This window comes from Mirounga angustirostris, unplaced genomic scaffold (genome assembly GCF_029215605.1).
Source record: "Mirounga angustirostris isolate CCGP_5_RB_7025 unplaced genomic scaffold, mMirAng1.0.hap1 SCAF_1, whole genome shotgun sequence".
Lineage (NCBI taxonomy): Eukaryota > Metazoa > Chordata > Mammalia > Carnivora > Phocidae > Mirounga > Mirounga angustirostris.
In genome coordinates, this window is record NW_026991709.1 from 198,163,029 (window position 1) to 198,179,049 (window position 16,021).

The 16,021-nt window shown below is 51.6% G+C and overlaps 3 protein-coding genes and 1 pseudogene across 4 annotated transcripts in view; 2 read left to right on the forward strand and 2 right to left on the reverse strand.

Annotated features, from left to right (window-relative positions):
- Window positions 1-11,881, reverse strand: part of IHO1 (interactor of HORMAD1 1) — a 65,071-nt gene extending 53,190 nt beyond the window's left edge. The window contains exon 1 of the mRNA XM_045862395.2: window positions 11,857-11,881. The gene's annotated coding sequence lies outside the window, so the exon portion shown is untranslated. The remainder of the gene's footprint in view (window positions 1-11,856) is intronic.
- CUNH3orf84 (chromosome unknown C3orf84 homolog) lies at window positions 475-9,788 on the forward strand. The gene is made up of 4 exons (XM_045902201.1): window positions 475-501; window positions 1,946-2,059; window positions 8,944-9,000; window positions 9,381-9,788. Exons 1-4 carry the CDS (start codon window positions 475-477, stop codon window positions 9,786-9,788), a joined length of 606 nt encoding a protein of 201 aa, XP_045758157.1.
- Window positions 4,396-8,772, forward strand: LOC123834385 (large ribosomal subunit protein eL34-like; annotated as a pseudogene).
- Window positions 10,425-15,687, reverse strand: KLHDC8B (kelch domain containing 8B). Of its 2 annotated transcripts, none has more exons than XM_045862392.3 (6): window positions 15,308-15,687; window positions 13,848-14,352; window positions 12,598-12,762; window positions 12,056-12,280; window positions 11,857-11,958; window positions 10,425-11,425 (listed from the first exon to the last, which is right to left on the reverse strand). In XM_045862392.3, the coding sequence occupies exons 2-6, from the start codon at window positions 14,221-14,223 to the stop codon at window positions 11,229-11,231; spliced, it is 1,065 nt and encodes a 354-aa protein (XP_045718348.1). In that variant the 5' UTR covers window positions 14,224-14,352; window positions 15,308-15,687; the 3' UTR covers window positions 10,425-11,228. The 2 variants fall into 2 exon arrangements, with proteins under 2 accessions (XP_045718348.1, XP_045718347.1); XM_045862391.3 differs by having other exon boundaries at window positions 15,103-15,687.
- Window positions 15,688-16,021: the final 334 nt, after the last annotated feature.

Sequence of the window (16,021 nt, forward strand, 5' to 3'; positions counted from 1 at the left end):
ACCTTATTCTGAAGCAGCAATTTTATCCGAAGAACCATCAGCCTTTTTAACATTTCTTTTGACTCTGTGGAATGTTTTCTAAATTTATGTTCCTGGCAATATGGTTACACAATATTAAAATGCAGGATTCACCTTTAAAATGTTCTTTGATATTTCATTGACTATGAGTTCATCACACTCTACTGTGGAGTATATGTTTCTATATGCATGAACTCTATCTAGGCTGTTTCTATATGTAAGGACTCTTTCTAGGCTGTTAATGCTGAGGGGCAGATTTCTCTCATAAAGAAGTGAAAACAAGCAGGAAGCACAAAGGGGTAGCTGGCTGGGCACTGTCTCAACAATCTCAGCAGCATTGTGCAGTCACAACCTCCCTTTGTCACTAAGCAACAAGAAGCTGAGATTCTCTTTCCTCAGACATAGCCTCAAAAAGACAAAAGGAAAGTTTGCCTTTTCTACTTCCTTCCTGGAAAGATGCAAAGTGCTTTAGTAGGCTCCTGGGTAAGAGTGCACTTTACAATTAATCTTGGCTCCTGGCCCTGGGGTAGTACCTGAAACTTGAATGAATCATGAGAGTAAATTTAGCAAGAAGGATTTCATCCAGCATCCAGGCTGGTGGAGGACCCTGAACTTCCCTGCTATTCTAAGGTTACCCCTGGAACCTACCTAGTCTTTCTGATGCCATGTCCTTTCCCATATGTCCTGGTCTCATGCTAACCAGCTGAACCTCCTAATCTTCTAGCCACCCCATTTATTCCCAGTTCTTTGCTTGGTCCCCCCAGACTTCTGGAGTTTGACTGCTCTCTATACTGGGAACATCTTGAGGGCAAAGACTGTTTTCCACTGTATATCCCAAGCCCAGTCCAATGCCTGGGATGCAGTAAAGGCGGCCCAGTAAATAATATTGAACTAAACTGAATAGAGAGCAAGTTCAACAGATAATAGAAAGATGGAGAGACAAGTTGGGCAACCCAAACCCTCAGTGGGATGAAAAGATAAAGGGCTTTTCAGTCCTGTACAGGAACCTGCTGTGATGGCCAGAGGCCAAACTTGGGTCAGTTTCTGCTCAAGGCTATGATCATGGAGGACCAGACACACCCATCCTTTCCAGGGAGTTCTCAGGACAAAGAGTTGGGCTCTAGGAGTTCCCTGGCTAGACATGGTTGTTGTCCACAGGGCATCCACGTAATGATATCAACACAGAATAGCTCCTTCTTAGACCTCTGATAAATGCTCATTTATGTCTTTTGCCAGTCCTTGTCTCTGAGATTCTCTCCAGAAGCTATCACTGTTGGTAAAGTACTTCTTTTGAAAAGCTTATCCCTTCCTTAGGTGCTCCAGTTTCAGAGTGTGCCCTTCTTGCCCCAGAATAGCAGGGTTTGTGGCAAATAGGTGCTCGTGACTTTGTCAATAGATGCCAAGATGGATCCATTCAAGCCCCAGGGAAGGATCATATCACCAGTCAGTGGCCCTGTTCTCAAAACTCTGCTCAGTGCTCTGAACTACCCCAACTCAAAAACTGTCTGGTCCCTTCCCCTGCTGGAAAGTCTCCCTTTGCTCTTTGAAGAGAATCCATATTCTTTTTTTTTTTTTTTTAAGATTTTATTTATTTATTTGACAGAAAGAGGGTACAAGCCGGGGAAGTGGATGGCAGAGGGAGAGGGAGAAGCAGGCTTCCCATTGAGCAGGGAACCCGATGCGGGACTCGATCCCAGGACCCTGGGATCATGACCCGAGTCGAAGGCAGATGCTTAACTGACTGAGCCACCCAGGCGTCCCGAGGCCGACTGTTCTAATGATGGGTGGCAGATGGGTGTCCCTCTCCTCAGATTCTTTTTATTCTGTCAGTAGCTCCCAGGAGAGGCTTCTGGTCTGGGGACCCTGAGGTCTGAGACTCAGGATAAGTGTTTGGGAGAGATTCACCCTCATGCCTGCCTTATTATAGCACAACACTGGCTTCTATGGGCACTACAGAGGCCAGTTCAAGAGTGAAAATGCTCAAGAATACCGCCTTGCAGCCAAGCCCCAGCCTCCAGCAGTATTCCTGCAGCGATGTCAGGTACAAGGCAGCTCTGGGGGCAGCTGGGGTGGCTGGGCCAGTTTCTGTTTCTCTCAGACCCCAAAAGCATCATCCCCAGACCTATCACTGCTGGACTGAGACCTGAGGCCAGCTTATCCCCAGAACATTCATGAGGCCTGGCCACTCTTCCCTGAAATAGCGTATTTCCTTATCTCCACCTATAGAAAGGGTGGAGAAGAGCTAGTACCAAGCTGGACAGTCTTGCTCAATGTTCCTTCTCGGTGGAGGGAGGGTCAGGGCCCAGTTTGAGTAGGTGGTCATGGGGAGAGACCCTCCAGAACCCAGAAAGTAAGCCTTGAGTTTTGCCAACAACTGCTCTCAAGCTCAAATTCCTTGATGTCATGGAAGCCCATGGTCTAATCCACAGTCAGCCTTGTAGTTCAGGGGCCCAGGAGGCCTCCTCTGGTGAGGGAAGCAGCATATAAAGTGGCTGGGTACCCACTCACATGCGTAGCCAAGGAGGACTGGAAGGGAGTGATGGCAGAAGTGGCTGGAAAAGGCTTCCAGAGAACAAGAGAGAGAGAGATGCAAGGCCCAGACCCTTTACTGCTTCTAGGCCTGGAAACAAGGAGGGGGCACTGATCATCAGCTGGGGTCCCAACAGTAAAAAGCTCACTCAAAGTAGGAGAACTCAACAGAGTGTACATGCAAAGGAGTAGATGTGAAGGCCTCAGGTAAAGGTGGTATCACAGGTTGGTAATAACCAAGTGGTCAGTACCATTGGGCCCAAAGGGACAGGGGAAAGTATGGCTCATAGAACCCAGAAGGGGAGGGTGTTGTGGAGAGAACTACCCTGAGAGGAGTGGTGATCTTGGGTGGAGAGACAGACAGGTGGGGGCTAGTCTGGGAGGGAGTTAAGAGAAGAGACCTCTCCTTCCTTCCCTCCATCTCTTCCCAGAGCTTTTCAGTGGCCAGAAGGAAAGCAGGCTGGTGAGAAATGCACTCAGATCAGCCCCCTGGGCAACAGCAGGGTGGAGAACATGGAAAGGGACCTGGAGGAGTGTCTGGAACATGCTCTGCCCACTGCAGCTTCTTGCTTCCAAGCCTCTAGCCAGATCCTACCTGACCTGCCATCTGAATTCTCCATGACTTGCTTTCCCAGGCCAAGAACAGGTCTTGGAGGCTGCTATGCTATGGAGCCTGAATTTCCTTAGCATTCTCAGTTGGAAGGGCTGCCTGGCACTGCCTACTAAGAGAGCCAGGCCCAAATGCAGCTCCAGACCGCTTATCTGGAGCCACCTCCCCCTTGAGAATAATGGGACCTGGGTAGTGCAGGGACAGAGGCAAACTGGGGACTTTCTGCTGGGTGTTTGTAGGAGCCCAGGGGCAGCTGTCATCCTAAAGACTGGAACATCCTCTCAATCTGTCCCCCAGAAACAGAAGTAGGGAACATGTTTTGGGACATGTTTTAACTGAAGACTTGCTACACAAAGCATTTACTAGCAATACCAGCATCCCCAAACAGCATGATCTATGTGTCTTGGGCTCAGATTGTATAAATGCCAAGTCTGGTGGCTCATTCTATGTCTAAATCTCTTTTAATTAGTGGGACTGTTTGGGGAAGGTGCACATTTTATTTTCCTATTAGCTAAGAGATACCAGGTTTCAACCAACTGCTTGCTGCTATTATTGTTGAAAAACTTTTCAAGAGGTGACACCACTTTTCTTTAGTTTGGGGCAGGTAGAATTTTGTCTGTGTCATTCAGATACAAGAAAATTCTCTTTTCTTCTTTTTCTTTTTCTCTTCTAGACCAGATTAACTTATTTCTAGCCATCACCTGCTTGACTCCTGGGACATGTAATACTGGTCCTGTTTGTTCTTAAGGTTAGACAAGAGTCCCAGGGACTCATGGTTTGGAGTAAGTCCTTCACTGGTGGTGCCATGATTGTTGTATTCCTCCTTGTTCCACCCCTGCCATGCCTCAGTCTGTCACAGGGGCTCCTTACTCAGCATCCTACTGACTGCAGAATGCCCTTAGCCCTCCCACATGCAACTACTGCCCCCTCCCAGGAAATCTACCTTTCCTCCCAGGTTTCTTCAGCTGGAACCCCAGCCCAAGCCCACCTGCTCAGAGATCATGGGTTTTACTACCTCAATGGAAAAGGATCCCTAGAAACAAAGATGCAGGTGAAATCCTCTCCAGGGATAAGAATACTCAGAACTGCCTGGGTGGAAGGAAATGACTGCACTTCTTACCAGGGTCCCACTATTGTGAGAACAAAACTTGAGTCAATGGAAGTCAATAGATTATCCTGCCACCGTTAGAATAGTCAGTTTCACTCACTATTTCACATGGTGTCTAGAGGCATTCAGAATGATCCGGAATCTGACATACCATCATAGGCTGTCCTGCAATACAGCTTCTAACAAAACTAGGCTGTCCTGAACCCTTGGTAATAGAATTGTGTACCTTCATACCAACAAAGTTGGGAAAGCACCACAGTCCACAAAGGGCATGTGACCAGGCTGACTTCAAGAAGTTTGTGTTGTAAGACCTAAAGTTCTTATGAGGTTGTCTAGAACAAACAAACAAACAACACGTCAGCAGGGCCTGTAGTGGTTCCCTATATACTAAGTGTGTCTATGACCGGATCAAGTGTGCTTTCCTTACTGAGGAGCAGAAAAACACTGTGAAAGTGTTGAAGGCACAAGCATAGAGTCAGAAAGCTAAATTTTTCTTAATGAAGCTTTTTGGAGTAATAAAAAAATCAAAAGGCAAAAATACATATATGGTGAGTTTTCAGAGTCAGAGCTGCCTCCAACAACAGAGGCATCCACATTCTAGGGCTGTGTACAATTCTTTAGCCAAGGATGGAGATGAAGAAGAAATTTGGGGGTCAATTGGAACTTGCTGCATACTCCCAGGGTTTTTTAAATTGAAATTCTTATTGAAATAACTGTAAATTCATAACCTGTTGTGAGAAATAATAGAGATCCCTTCTATACTTTTCCCAGTTTTCCCCAATGTTATCAATGATAACATTTTGCAAAACTATAGTATAATACTGCAACCAGGACATTGACATTAACGCAACCCACCTATCTCAGATTTCCTACTTTACTTATACTCATTTGTGTATATTAAGATCTATAAACTTTTATCACCTCTTTAGTTAAGATACTGGCCAACATGGCAAGTACCCCTAGTAGTGCCCTTTTATGATCACACCCACCAGCCTCCTGTTCCTCCACCCTTCTTCTGTCCCTAATCCCTGGCAACCACCAGCCTCTTCTCCCTTTCTAAAATTTTGTCATTTCAATAATGTTATATAACTGGAATGATATGGCACACAATATTTGGAGATTGGTTTTTCTTGCTCAGCATAATTTCCCAGAGATTCATCCAAGTTGTTCATGGTTCATTCCTCTTCATTACTGAGTAGTGTTCTATGGCATGTATAAACAGTTTGTAACCATTCACCTTTTAAAAATATCTGGGCTGATTCCAGTTTTTGGTTCTTATAAATAAAGCTGGTACAGGTTTTTGGGTGAACATAACTTTTCATTTCTTTGGATTAAATGCCTAGGAGTGCAATTGCTGGATTATATGGTGGTTGTATGTTTAGTTTTTAAAAGAAACTGCCAAGTTTTCTAGAGTGACTGTGCAATTTTACATTCCCACCAGCAATGTATGAATGATCCCGTTTTTCTGCATTCTCAACAACATTTGGTATTGTCTCTGTTTTATTTTAGCCAATTCTGATAAATACGTCATGATATCTCATTGTGATTTTAATTTGTATTTCACTAATGTTTAATGATGGTGAACATTTTTTCATGTGTTATTTGCCATCTGTATATCCTCTTCAGTGAAATGGCTTCTTGTTGTTTGCCCATTTTCTTTTTTTTAATTTAAATTCAATTAATTAACATATAATGTATTATTTGTTTCAATGGTACAGGTCTGTGATTCATCAGTCTTATATAATACCCAGTGCTCATTACAGCACATACCCTCCCCAATGTCCATCACCCACTTACCCCATCCTGCTACCCACCTCCCCTCCAGCAACCCTCGGTTTGTTTCCTAAGATTAAGAGTCTCTTATGATTTGTCTTGTTTCATTTTTTCTTCTCTTCCCCTATGATCCTCTCCCTTGTTTCTTAAATTCCACATATCAGTGAGATCATATAATTGTCTTTCTCTGATTGACTTATTTTGCTTAGCATAATACCCTCTAGTTCCATCCACATCATTGCAAATGGCAAGATTTCATTTTTTGATGGTTGTGTGATATTCCATTGTATATATATATATACCACATTTTCTTTATCCATTCATCTGTCGATAGACATCTGACATTTGCCCTTTTTCTAACTGGATTGTTATTTTACTGTTGAGTTTTAAGAATTCTTTATATATTCTAGATCTTATTCCTTTATTGGATATTTGGTTTACAAATATTTTCTCCCAGTCTGTAGCTTGTCTTTTCATCTTCTTTACACAAATTTTCACAGAGCAAAACTTTAAAAATTTTTTGATGACGTCCAATTTATCAATTTTTTCCTTTATTGCTCTTGCTTTTGGTATCAAGTCAAAGAACTCTTTGCCTAGTTCTAAATACTGAAGATTTTTTCCTGTTTTTTTCTAAAAGGGCCCTGGGTTTTTAATCCCTGTCGTGTCAGTTTGCTTTATGAGGAATGAAAGGTAAGGCTGCCTGGCTTCCCACCTTCATGGAGCTTTCATTCTAATTGGAAACCAACACCAGCTGTCTAGGGCAGGAGGTCCTGATAAGGGAGCTTGTTTTGTTTGTTTGTTTGTTTTTTAAAGATTTTATTTATTCATTTGAGACACAGAGATAGAGAGAGAGAGAAAGCATGAGCAGGGAAAGAGGCAGAGGGAGAAGCAGGCTCCTCACTGAGCCAGGAGCCTGATGTGGGACTTGATCCCAGGACCCTGTGATCGTGACCTGAGCCGAAGGCAGATGCTTAACCATCTGAGCCACCCAGGTGCCCCTGATAAGGGAGCTTGTTAAAGACACATACCACAGAAGATTCTGGTTCAGGGATCTGGGATGGAGCTAGCTCCAGCCTTTTATCTAGGAACCTGCTGTCAGCCATTGCTCATACCCCAACCCAGGCAAGCTGAACTCATCAGATCAGACACTTCATTCAGGTCTGCAGCAGGAGAAGCTGAACGGCTGGGGACAGGGAACTCCAGGGCCAGAGACCAGGCACAAAGGCAAGGTGGATGGTCTTAGGACAGATTCCTATTGAGGTCTGGGGGCCTGGGGGTGGTCCTTCTCTGCCTGGGGATAGGGCATGGTTCTCTGGCTCCAACTGGGCCAAAGCAAATGCCCTGGGGGCTTTCTAAACCTTGTTCATTAATTAAACAGCAAACATGTATTTGCCCAAGCATCGGGCTCAGTGTTGAAGTTACAGATGGGAGCAAGACAGACAATAACATTTGCCCACAAGGAGCTTATATTCTCATCAGAAACATTAGGCAACATCATATACGTAGTCACCTAGTATGCCAGAAAGTGGAAAATGCAGAGTTGGGGTGACACACTGCTGGTGTTAGTGCTCGAAGAAGTCCTCCCAAGAGGGAAGTGAGAGGGAGTCCTATGGCCAGCTACAGGAAGAGTCCCAGACAGAAGGCACAGGTGGTACAAAGGCCCAAAGTGGAAATAGCTGGTGTGTTTCATGAGCAGTAAGGATGACAGTGCAGTTGCAGGTAATGGAGAGATCAATATTGTGTGGGTCTCATGGACCACTATGATGACTTTGTCTTTTACAAACATGAGGAACTGCTGTGGATTTTCAGCAAACAAGGGAGATGATCTGGTCTACATATCAGAAGAATTATTCTGCCTGCTAAGAGGACAATAAACTGGAGGGGAAAGCTTGGAAGCAGGGACACCAGGTAGGAAGCTCTTGCAACTATTCAAGCAAGAGAAGAAGGTGCCTCTTGGATCAGGGAAAGCAGTGGACATACTGAGGAATGGTTCAATCTTGGGTACATACTGAAGGAATAATCAACAGGACTTCCTGACCCTTTGGATATAGGGTGTGAAAGAAGAGCATCGGGGCGCCTGGGTGGCTCAGTTGGTTAAGCGACTGCCTTCGGCTCAGGTCATGATCCTGGAGTCCCAGGATCGAGTCCCGCATCGGGCTCCCTGCTCAGCAGGGAGTCTGCTTCTCCCGCTCCCGCTCCCCCCTCTTGTGCTCTGTCTCTAAAATAAATAAATAAAATCTTTAAAAAAAAAAAAAGAAAGAAAGAAAGAAAGAAGAGCATCAAGGGGACTCCAAGGTGTTTGGCAGGATCTAGCTACCATGACCTGGCCTGGGGAAGGCTGCGGAGGGGTGGGGTTGGGGAATGATCCGGAGCTCAGTCAAAACACTGTGTTTGGAGATGCCTGTAAGACATTTACAAGGGGAATTGGAATAGCCTGTTGGCTATTGAGTCTGGAGTTCAGGAAAGAGCTCAAGCTAGAAAGAGAAATGGCAGTTTCCAGGTGGTACTTAGGGCCAAGAACTTGGGTTACTGATGAAAGATTAAGTGTGGACAGAGGGGACGAGAGAATTGAAGCCTGGTCCTGGGCAATCTAAGAGTTAAAGGGCCTGACATGAAACTTGAACCACTGCCCTTCTGGTGGCAGGATGCCTTAGAAGATGCCTCAGCCCCTTCCTCAATCAGCAGCCCTAGAGACTTTGGCTTTGGAGGCAAATACCGGCACGAGATGTCCTAGGAGTGAGGCATTGCTTTAATTTCTAACTGCCCTTTCAGGATTGTGGCAAGTTGAGCAGCTTAGGGGTAGTGGCTCCTGGCAGCTCCCTCCATTATGGGTCCTGAGGTAACATCTTAAGGGCAGGTGAGCATCATTTTTCCCCATTCACCTTCTTTCTCACTGTCTTTAAAGGAGCCAGCACAGCAACACTTGTTCTCCAAGCACGACAACCGTTCTCCTTTCGACAAAGTGAGTACTGGACAAAGGAAGGAGAGCGGGCAGGGCCCCAGCCTAGGTTGAAGTTGAGGTAGGGTGGAGGGGATAAGACACGGAGGGGAGGGAGGGCTCCTGACAACCTCTCTTGTCTGGGGAACAGCCCATTCCCCAAACAAAGGTACCTCTGCTTTGGTTTCATCCACTAGCTTGCCTGACAATGCGCAAATATCCTAGGGGCCACTGACTTTCTGGAGGTTTCATCCTGGAATGGAAGGCACGGCTGGGGAGGCAGGCCAAAGAGGCTGGGGTACAGGCCAGGGGAGCCAGGAATCACCAAGTAGGCCTGGGTTGAGGGGGGGCCGAGGGGTGCTTGGTGCCAGGACTGTGGGCCAAGGGCCCACAGCGTTGAGGAGGGCCCCTACTGCCTGCTGCAGGGAATCGGAAGGCGGAAAGACCTGGAGCGCCTCCGGCAGCAGCACAACTTCCTGCGCTGGGCACCCCATGAGCTGGAGTTGGGCAAGCAGCGGCCCCTTGAATCCTCCTACCAGGCCAATTTCCGGTCAAGCCCCGGACTCAGTGACCTCCCCCAGCGCCTTATCCACTTTGTGCAGATCGAGCCTCCCCGTACCAGCACCACCTACCGGCAGAACTTCTGCCAGCCATCCCGGGGTGGCCACTGTGGCAGCAACAACATGGGACCAGTCACCAACACACTGCCTGACCTCCCAGGGATCCCAAGACCCAAGCTGCTGCAGCATTACCTTCATGACGGGGTCTCGGAGTGTCTAAATTGGTCCAGAGCATTAAACAAGGACAGCTGACACAGCGGCCTGTCTGTGTTTGCAGCCCAAGGGCTCTTAGAAGCTGGAGAGCAGTAAGGCCCGTGGCACCTGTGTGCTGGGCAGGGGAGATGCTGCCCTGGGAACCCTGCCTCTGAGAGAACCCTGCCTCTGAGCGAGAGCCCTGCAGGAGGCTAAGGGTCCAGGAGGGTCACCATGGTTACAGCAGATCAGTTCTGGGACCCCAGATCCATTCTTGCAGTAAACCCAGCTGTGAGCCCCTTGCATTCATGTGGCTGCAGGGAAAGCGGGGTCCGTGGGCCCTCCTAGTGAGCAGCAAAGACTGGAGGAGGAGGCAAGGGCTGGCAGCTTTGATTTCTCTGGGAGGCTACTATGTCTCTAGGGGTCTGGTGGGAAGCCACATAGTTCTGCCTAAGCTGGGAAAGGGGGAGCCTGCCCTGGCCACAGCCCCCACTGGACCACCCCTCCCTGTGGAGGTGAGCAGAGACTTTGAGGAGATCCTGCGCAACGTGGACCTGGAGGTCATCCTGACCCTGTGGTGCTTTGCTGTAGTTTTCTGAGCTCTTCTCTGGCCGTCTTGTGAGTGCCCTCTGACACCCAGGACAGTGGAGGGCAGCAGTCATCCTACGTCACCAAAAGAGAAACTAAGGCTTAGGTGGGGCTAAGACACCAGAATACTTTGGGGGCAGAAGCCGGATCCAAAAGGCTACTCTGGACCCTCCTCCCTGGGAGAATCAAGGCCCCTGAAGGAGGGCAAGGGGCTGCAGGGGCAACACAGGAGTCCACACCGAGGGCCATACACCGGATTTTAGCAGCACTTTTACTTTCACATCTGAACTTCCTGGGTCCTCACAACAGCCCTGTGAGGTAGGTAGGGCAGGAAGGTTTCAGAGATCCCCATTTACAGATGAGGATGCTGAGGCACAGAGAGGTGAAATGACTTGCTCAAGATCACACAGTCAACAGTGTAAAGGGCCCAAAGCCAATATTCCTCTGGTCCTCTGGAGGTTCCTACATCCACTCCTCCACTCCCTCTGTGTCCTCTGACCTGTCTGAACTCTCCTGGGGCCACAGAGGCCTTCAAGGTGGCTGACAGCTAGGATTTTTCAGGAACAGCTATTGGGGTGAGCCTGGTCAACTCCAGGTAGGCACTAATCCTGTGGGGCATGAGGCCAGCTCTCCCATCTTCCCACTTCCCAGTTGGACAGAGGGCCCAGTAGTTCCAGAGCAAGTGTGGAGCTAGGCATGGTCCATGAATGAATGGGGATAAAGGTGGGTATAAGCATATGTGTCCTGCACTAAAGACAAAGTCCCCTCACCCTTTGAGACATTTGTCTCAAGTCCCTGACCCTGTGCCTCCCTCATCCCACAGAGCCACAGTGAGCTTCTTTAGCAGCAAAAGGAGCCACAGACCTGTGCCTCTGGCATGCGCTGCCCCAGCTGACACATCCCATCAGGCATTCAGACCCCATCACGCAGACACAGCGCCTCCACAGCTTGGCTGGGACCCTGGGCCACACCCCCAATGACAAACAGCCGGGGCCCAGCCTGCAGACTAGAACAGGAGCAGCGGGCTGTGGGCATGGTGGGCAGGGCCTCCCAGCGCCGCCGTGCAAGGCTGAAGCCCTCCACAGAGCCCAGAGGGCAAGGCTGGTTGCCTGCGGGAAGGAGACGGAAGTTGTAAAGGGCACCGGCTGCAAGGGCCCCTGCTCTTTTGCTTGCTGAGCCCAGAGATGGCCCAGCAGGCATCACCCCAAGATGGGCTACCAGTGCCTTGCTACTCATAGCTCCCATTCATCATTCGTTCATTTCTTTAGATTTCTACTTGTCCATTCATTCAGTGGTCACTTGTCCTGTTTCTGTCTCCTAGGCTGCTACTGGTACAGAGCCATCAATCAGGTGCTGAGGGACACCCCAAGAGTTAGGATATGCAGACTACACCCTGTCTGTTTCACAGACTGGGAAAGGGAAGCTCACAAAGCCCTGATCCCTGGAGTGTGTAAAGCAGGGCAGGAGGTAGTGCTCATGCTTGGGCTTCCTCCTTCCTGTCTTGGGCTCACCACCTATCTCTAGCCCCACAGATACTCACCAAGGCCCCCAATGGCCATGATGTGGCCCCCAAGGGAGCCAACCACAAAGTCGGCCCTCTTATCCCTCATGCGCAGGCTGCGGGGCAGCTTGGTCCAGGACCCTGCAGGAAAGGGGAGGTCAGATCCAGCCCCACAACATATACTGTGCCCCTCCATCCCATGGAAAGTGGGAGAACAGCCCAGGTAGCCACTGCTCACCGTGTTCCAGGTCGAACATCTCCACAGTGTTGACAAAGTGTGGGCGGGAGTAGAAATTGTGGGGCCCGGGCTGCTGCAGGCCACCCAGGCTAAAGACGTTGCCTTCCGCCATGGCACAGCCAGCAAAGGCCCGGCGGCTGGGCAGGCTTGGGTGCCGGGTCCAGGTACAGGCCTCCAGATCAAAGGCCTCAAAAGCAGTCACTGGGAGCTTTCCCTGGCGGCCCCCTGCCAATGGAATTGGGGTACCTGGGAAGGAGCCTGGGAGGCCTAGTAGGCTCCTCCTTCACCAGGTTGCTAAGCCTTCACCACTGCCCACCCTAGCCCCCCCATATCCAGCTGTGTGCACACCAGAGCATGGATCACCTACCCTGCAGATCCTCAGGTACTGGGAGGGCTACCAAAGGTCAGAACCTCCAAGCAAGCCTGGCTCACTCAAAGCTTCTCTTGTCCTGCCATCTCAGGCTAAACCTGATCCCAGCCAACCTATGGGGATAGGTGCTTCTGCACTTCGAGCCCCTTTCCCACATCCCCCAGGCCCTTACCCAGGACATAGATCTTGTTCCCATGCAGGAAGGTAGAAGCCCCGTAGCAGGGTGTGGGCATGGAAGGTAGCGAAAGCCAGCAGTCCCGCCGGGGCTCATATACCCGAACTTGGGCCTGGGGAGCCGTGTCTGGGCCCATTCCCCCCAGAGCATACACCATACCATCTGCGTAGAAAAGAGCAATTCAGAGTGCACCTCAGCCTGGCCAGGGCACCTTACCCTGACAGCTGCCCTGGTCAGGCCTGGGGGTGGCTGGGGACCCACATGTTTGTAGTACCCCTCCCAAGCAGCAGAGAAGCCCTCCTTCCTTCCTTGAGTGGGGTCTGGGAGAGCTAGAATTCCTGCTCTGGCCAGGGCCCCTCCAAGTGAAGAGCAGGAGGCAGATGATCTAATTATAATCCATCTCTGTCTCCCTGGAGATGCTATGGCAACCAAGTCTGGCATCTAAGCAGGACCGGTGGTCAGACCTGGAGGCCACAAGGTGGGGGCTCCTCTAGGGGAAGGAGGGTGGAGGATGGTTTCAGCCAGGGAGGGGCATATGGGGATCTGCTAAGCATAGAACTCAGACTGGGGAGGGATCTCTGGGGATCAGCTGGGGGCTAGGAGAGGGACTTAGGCCTATAGGGTAGAGGTGCTGGCCACAAGCCTTCTGCCCAGAAGCCCTGCCAGCCCCTCTATATCCCACCCTTTCATTAGAGGAGGTTCTGGCCCTGTTACACCCTCCAGGTCAGCTGGGGGCATGTCTGGAGGCCTTAGGGAGACGGGTCAGTCAGCTGAGGGCTTCCATGGCAACTATCCCCAGGCCAGTTGGCCTTCCCACCTCCAGCTCCTTGGTAAATGGGTATATGGGAGGAAGAGGGGGGGGAGGGAATCTAAGCACTTACTGGGCTCTGAGCCAAGGCCCTGCTCCCCTCCCCCTCCCCTAGACTATTTATAACCCTGAGAGTCATTGGGCTACCCCTCCTAGTCTCTTAGAGAAGAGGAATGGGCAGGGAGGTGGTTGGGGCCTCCCATCATGCTGGGGGCCAGTCTGGGCTCTGCCTCCCACTTCACAGCGGGAAAGGGCAGTGAAGGCTGCTGCTAGCTCAGCTCAAACCTAGGTAGGAGAGGGTCTTTACAAGATTCAAGGCTGTGTCCAGGGCACTCAGACAAAATTTACAGCTCTTGTCCAATCTCTGAGGGTAAGAGACCAAGTCAGAAAAGAATAGAGGGCGTTGGGGCGCCTGAGGGACTCCCTTAAGGCCACTCACCTCTCTCCACAGTTGCAACGCCCATGGCTGCCTGAGGGAGGGTGGCCCGACGCTCCCAGCGGCCCTCGTCAGCCAGGAAGGCCTCCACGGCAGCTACAGGGCTCTGGCCCTCATCCACACCGCCCACCACTAGCACCTGCTTGCCCAACACCACAGCAGCTGCACCCGCCCGGGCAGTGGGCAGGGGCGCCAGTGCAAGCCATGTATGCGAGGCCATGTCCAGTGTCTCGGCAGTGTCCAGGGGCAGTCCAGCCCGGCCACAGCCCCCCAACACTAGCAGGTGCCCATCCTGGTATGCCACTGTGCCATACACGCGGCAGGTGGGCATGGGTGGGAACACCTGCCAAGCAAAGGCCCGGCCACCGCCTGTAGCCATGGTGTTCACCTCCTGTGACAGGCCATACTATCTGCTCAGGCTGCAGGTCTCACTGAGGGGCATGATGGGGCCTCATCTTGACTCAGGGCCACAGGGAGTGTCTGACCAGTTCAGGGACCTTGCCTTCACCTGGAGGAGAGAGGGAAAACAAAGGGTCAGGGCCACTGACTTGTCCCTGAGGGTACAGTTGAGCAGTCTGTAGCTGAGGGCAGGACTGGCCCAAAATCACTGGTGGGAAAGGCACAAGGAGGACCTACCCCTACCAGCTAGCACACCACTGTAGAGGCGAGGCCCTCCTGGGTGGGAAAGAGGGCAGATTCCCAGAAACTCAGGCAACTTCCCCCCTTCCTATGGGGCATGAGGGATTCTCTCCCCACCCCCTGCCCTCACCTAAGAACACCCAACATCCTCCCCTCCCCCTTCAAATCTAGGTCGAGGTGGGAGGTAAGTTGACTAGGATAGGACATTCCACCCTGGCCCCCTTCTCTTCCTCTTGACAAGCCTCATTCTGGGGCTCTGCATGAATAGAGTCCTACTGTACCCTCCCCTTACTGCCTTCCAGTGTGCCCTGGACAGCCAGGGATCCGACTCCAGGGTATACTTACAACCCTTTTGGGGGCCATTCCATAGAGATCATCCATTCCCACCAGCAAAAGGCCAAGATCAGGGCGTTTGGGACTGGGAGGGGAGGAGCTGGACGCCAGGGTCCCACATTCCCCCTTCAGGTCTACTCTTAGGGGTTTGCCCATGCCAGGTTCCTAGAGGCCAGTCTCCTTGGTGTCCAGAAGTAGGGAGGGGGATGATTTGGGGATCCCATGAGCATTAGGACTCTAGATTCCCACAGTCCAGGGCGTTTCCAGTAGGAATGAGCAGCTGTACCTCCGAGTCCCCTCAGAGCAGATCCCCAAGTTCCTCAGCCTCTCCTTTCCCGCGGGGGCCACGCTCCTGGGACCCTTGGCGTGATGGCCTCCTGGCCCCAAACTTCCAGCTCGCGGGAGGCGGGGGGCGGGTCCAGGCGAGCGCGCTTGGGGCTCTGCGCCCCGCGCCCCAAACTTCCCCTGAGCGCGGCTCCTGCGGGACTCACCGGCCGGGGCTCCGGCGCTGCCGGGGCGCGGGGTCCGCCGTTCCGGCTCCGTGCCGGCTCTGCCTGGGGCTGAGGCCAGGCTCCGACGGGGCTCCGGCGGGGCTCCGGCTTGGCTCGGCGAGGGGCGGGGCTGGACCGGGTCCGCCCCTCGTCCCCCCTCCCGACTAGGGAAACTCTCCCCCCCGCCTTAACCCTGCACCTGCCGTGGCCAGAGCAGGGCGCGTCGACCCATAGTCACGGGCAAATCGGTAAACAGACAGATGGACATGTGGACGCTGGGCCTGCCCAGGATTTAGGGTCCGACCTTGGGCTGGGGGAGAACTGAGGCAGCAGTGAGCAGCACAACACGTGTATGGTGGGGGACCGCTCTGAGCGGGACCCAGCCTGGGGGCACCCGCGGGGTTAGGGGGGCGGGGGGCGGGGGGCGGGCCAGCAGAACCAGCAGGCTTGAGAGGCCCGCGCCCGCCCACCGGCACTGAGCTCGCAGGAGCCCTAAGACAGGCTTCGCGGCGGCGCCCCCTGGAGGCCACTTGGGGCGTGGCATGGGCCTCTGGTAGGGGTGGTGGCTGGGTAGCACTTCCCCAGGCACACAGCAAGGCGCAGAATAGGTCTTACGGTGGACATCGAGGCTAGCAGGGGTTGGAGGTGCAGGCCTCAGTGCCTGACAGGCCCTTCCACAGGCCTGGGTGGGGGAAGTTCTTGCTGGGAGGGTAG

Bases quoted from the DNA above. Each gene is read 5' to 3' on its own strand.
- KLHDC8B (XM_045862392.3), bottom strand. From the start codon at position 14,223: ATGGCTACAGGCGGTGGCCGGGCCTTTGCTTGGCAGGTGTTCCCACCC. The intron at 12,763-13,847 runs GTGAGTGGCCTT...TTTTCTACGCAG, and splicing joins CGTTGCAACTGTGGAGAGAG to ATGGTATGGTGTATGCTCTG. The intron at 11,426-11,856 runs GTGAGTATCTGT...TCCTTCCCGCAG, and splicing joins CATGGCCATTGGGGGCCTTG to GCAACCAGCCTTGCCCTCTG.
- CUNH3orf84 (XM_045902201.1), top strand. From the start codon at position 475: ATGCAAAGTGCTTTAGTAGGCTCCTGG. The intron at 2,060-8,943 runs GTACAAGGCAGC...CTGTCTTTAAAG, and splicing joins TATTCCTGCAGCGATGTCAG to GAGCCAGCACAGCAACACTT. The intron at 9,001-9,380 runs GTGAGTACTGGA...AGCGTTGAGGAG, and splicing joins ACCGTTCTCCTTTCGACAAA to GGCCCCTACTGCCTGCTGCA.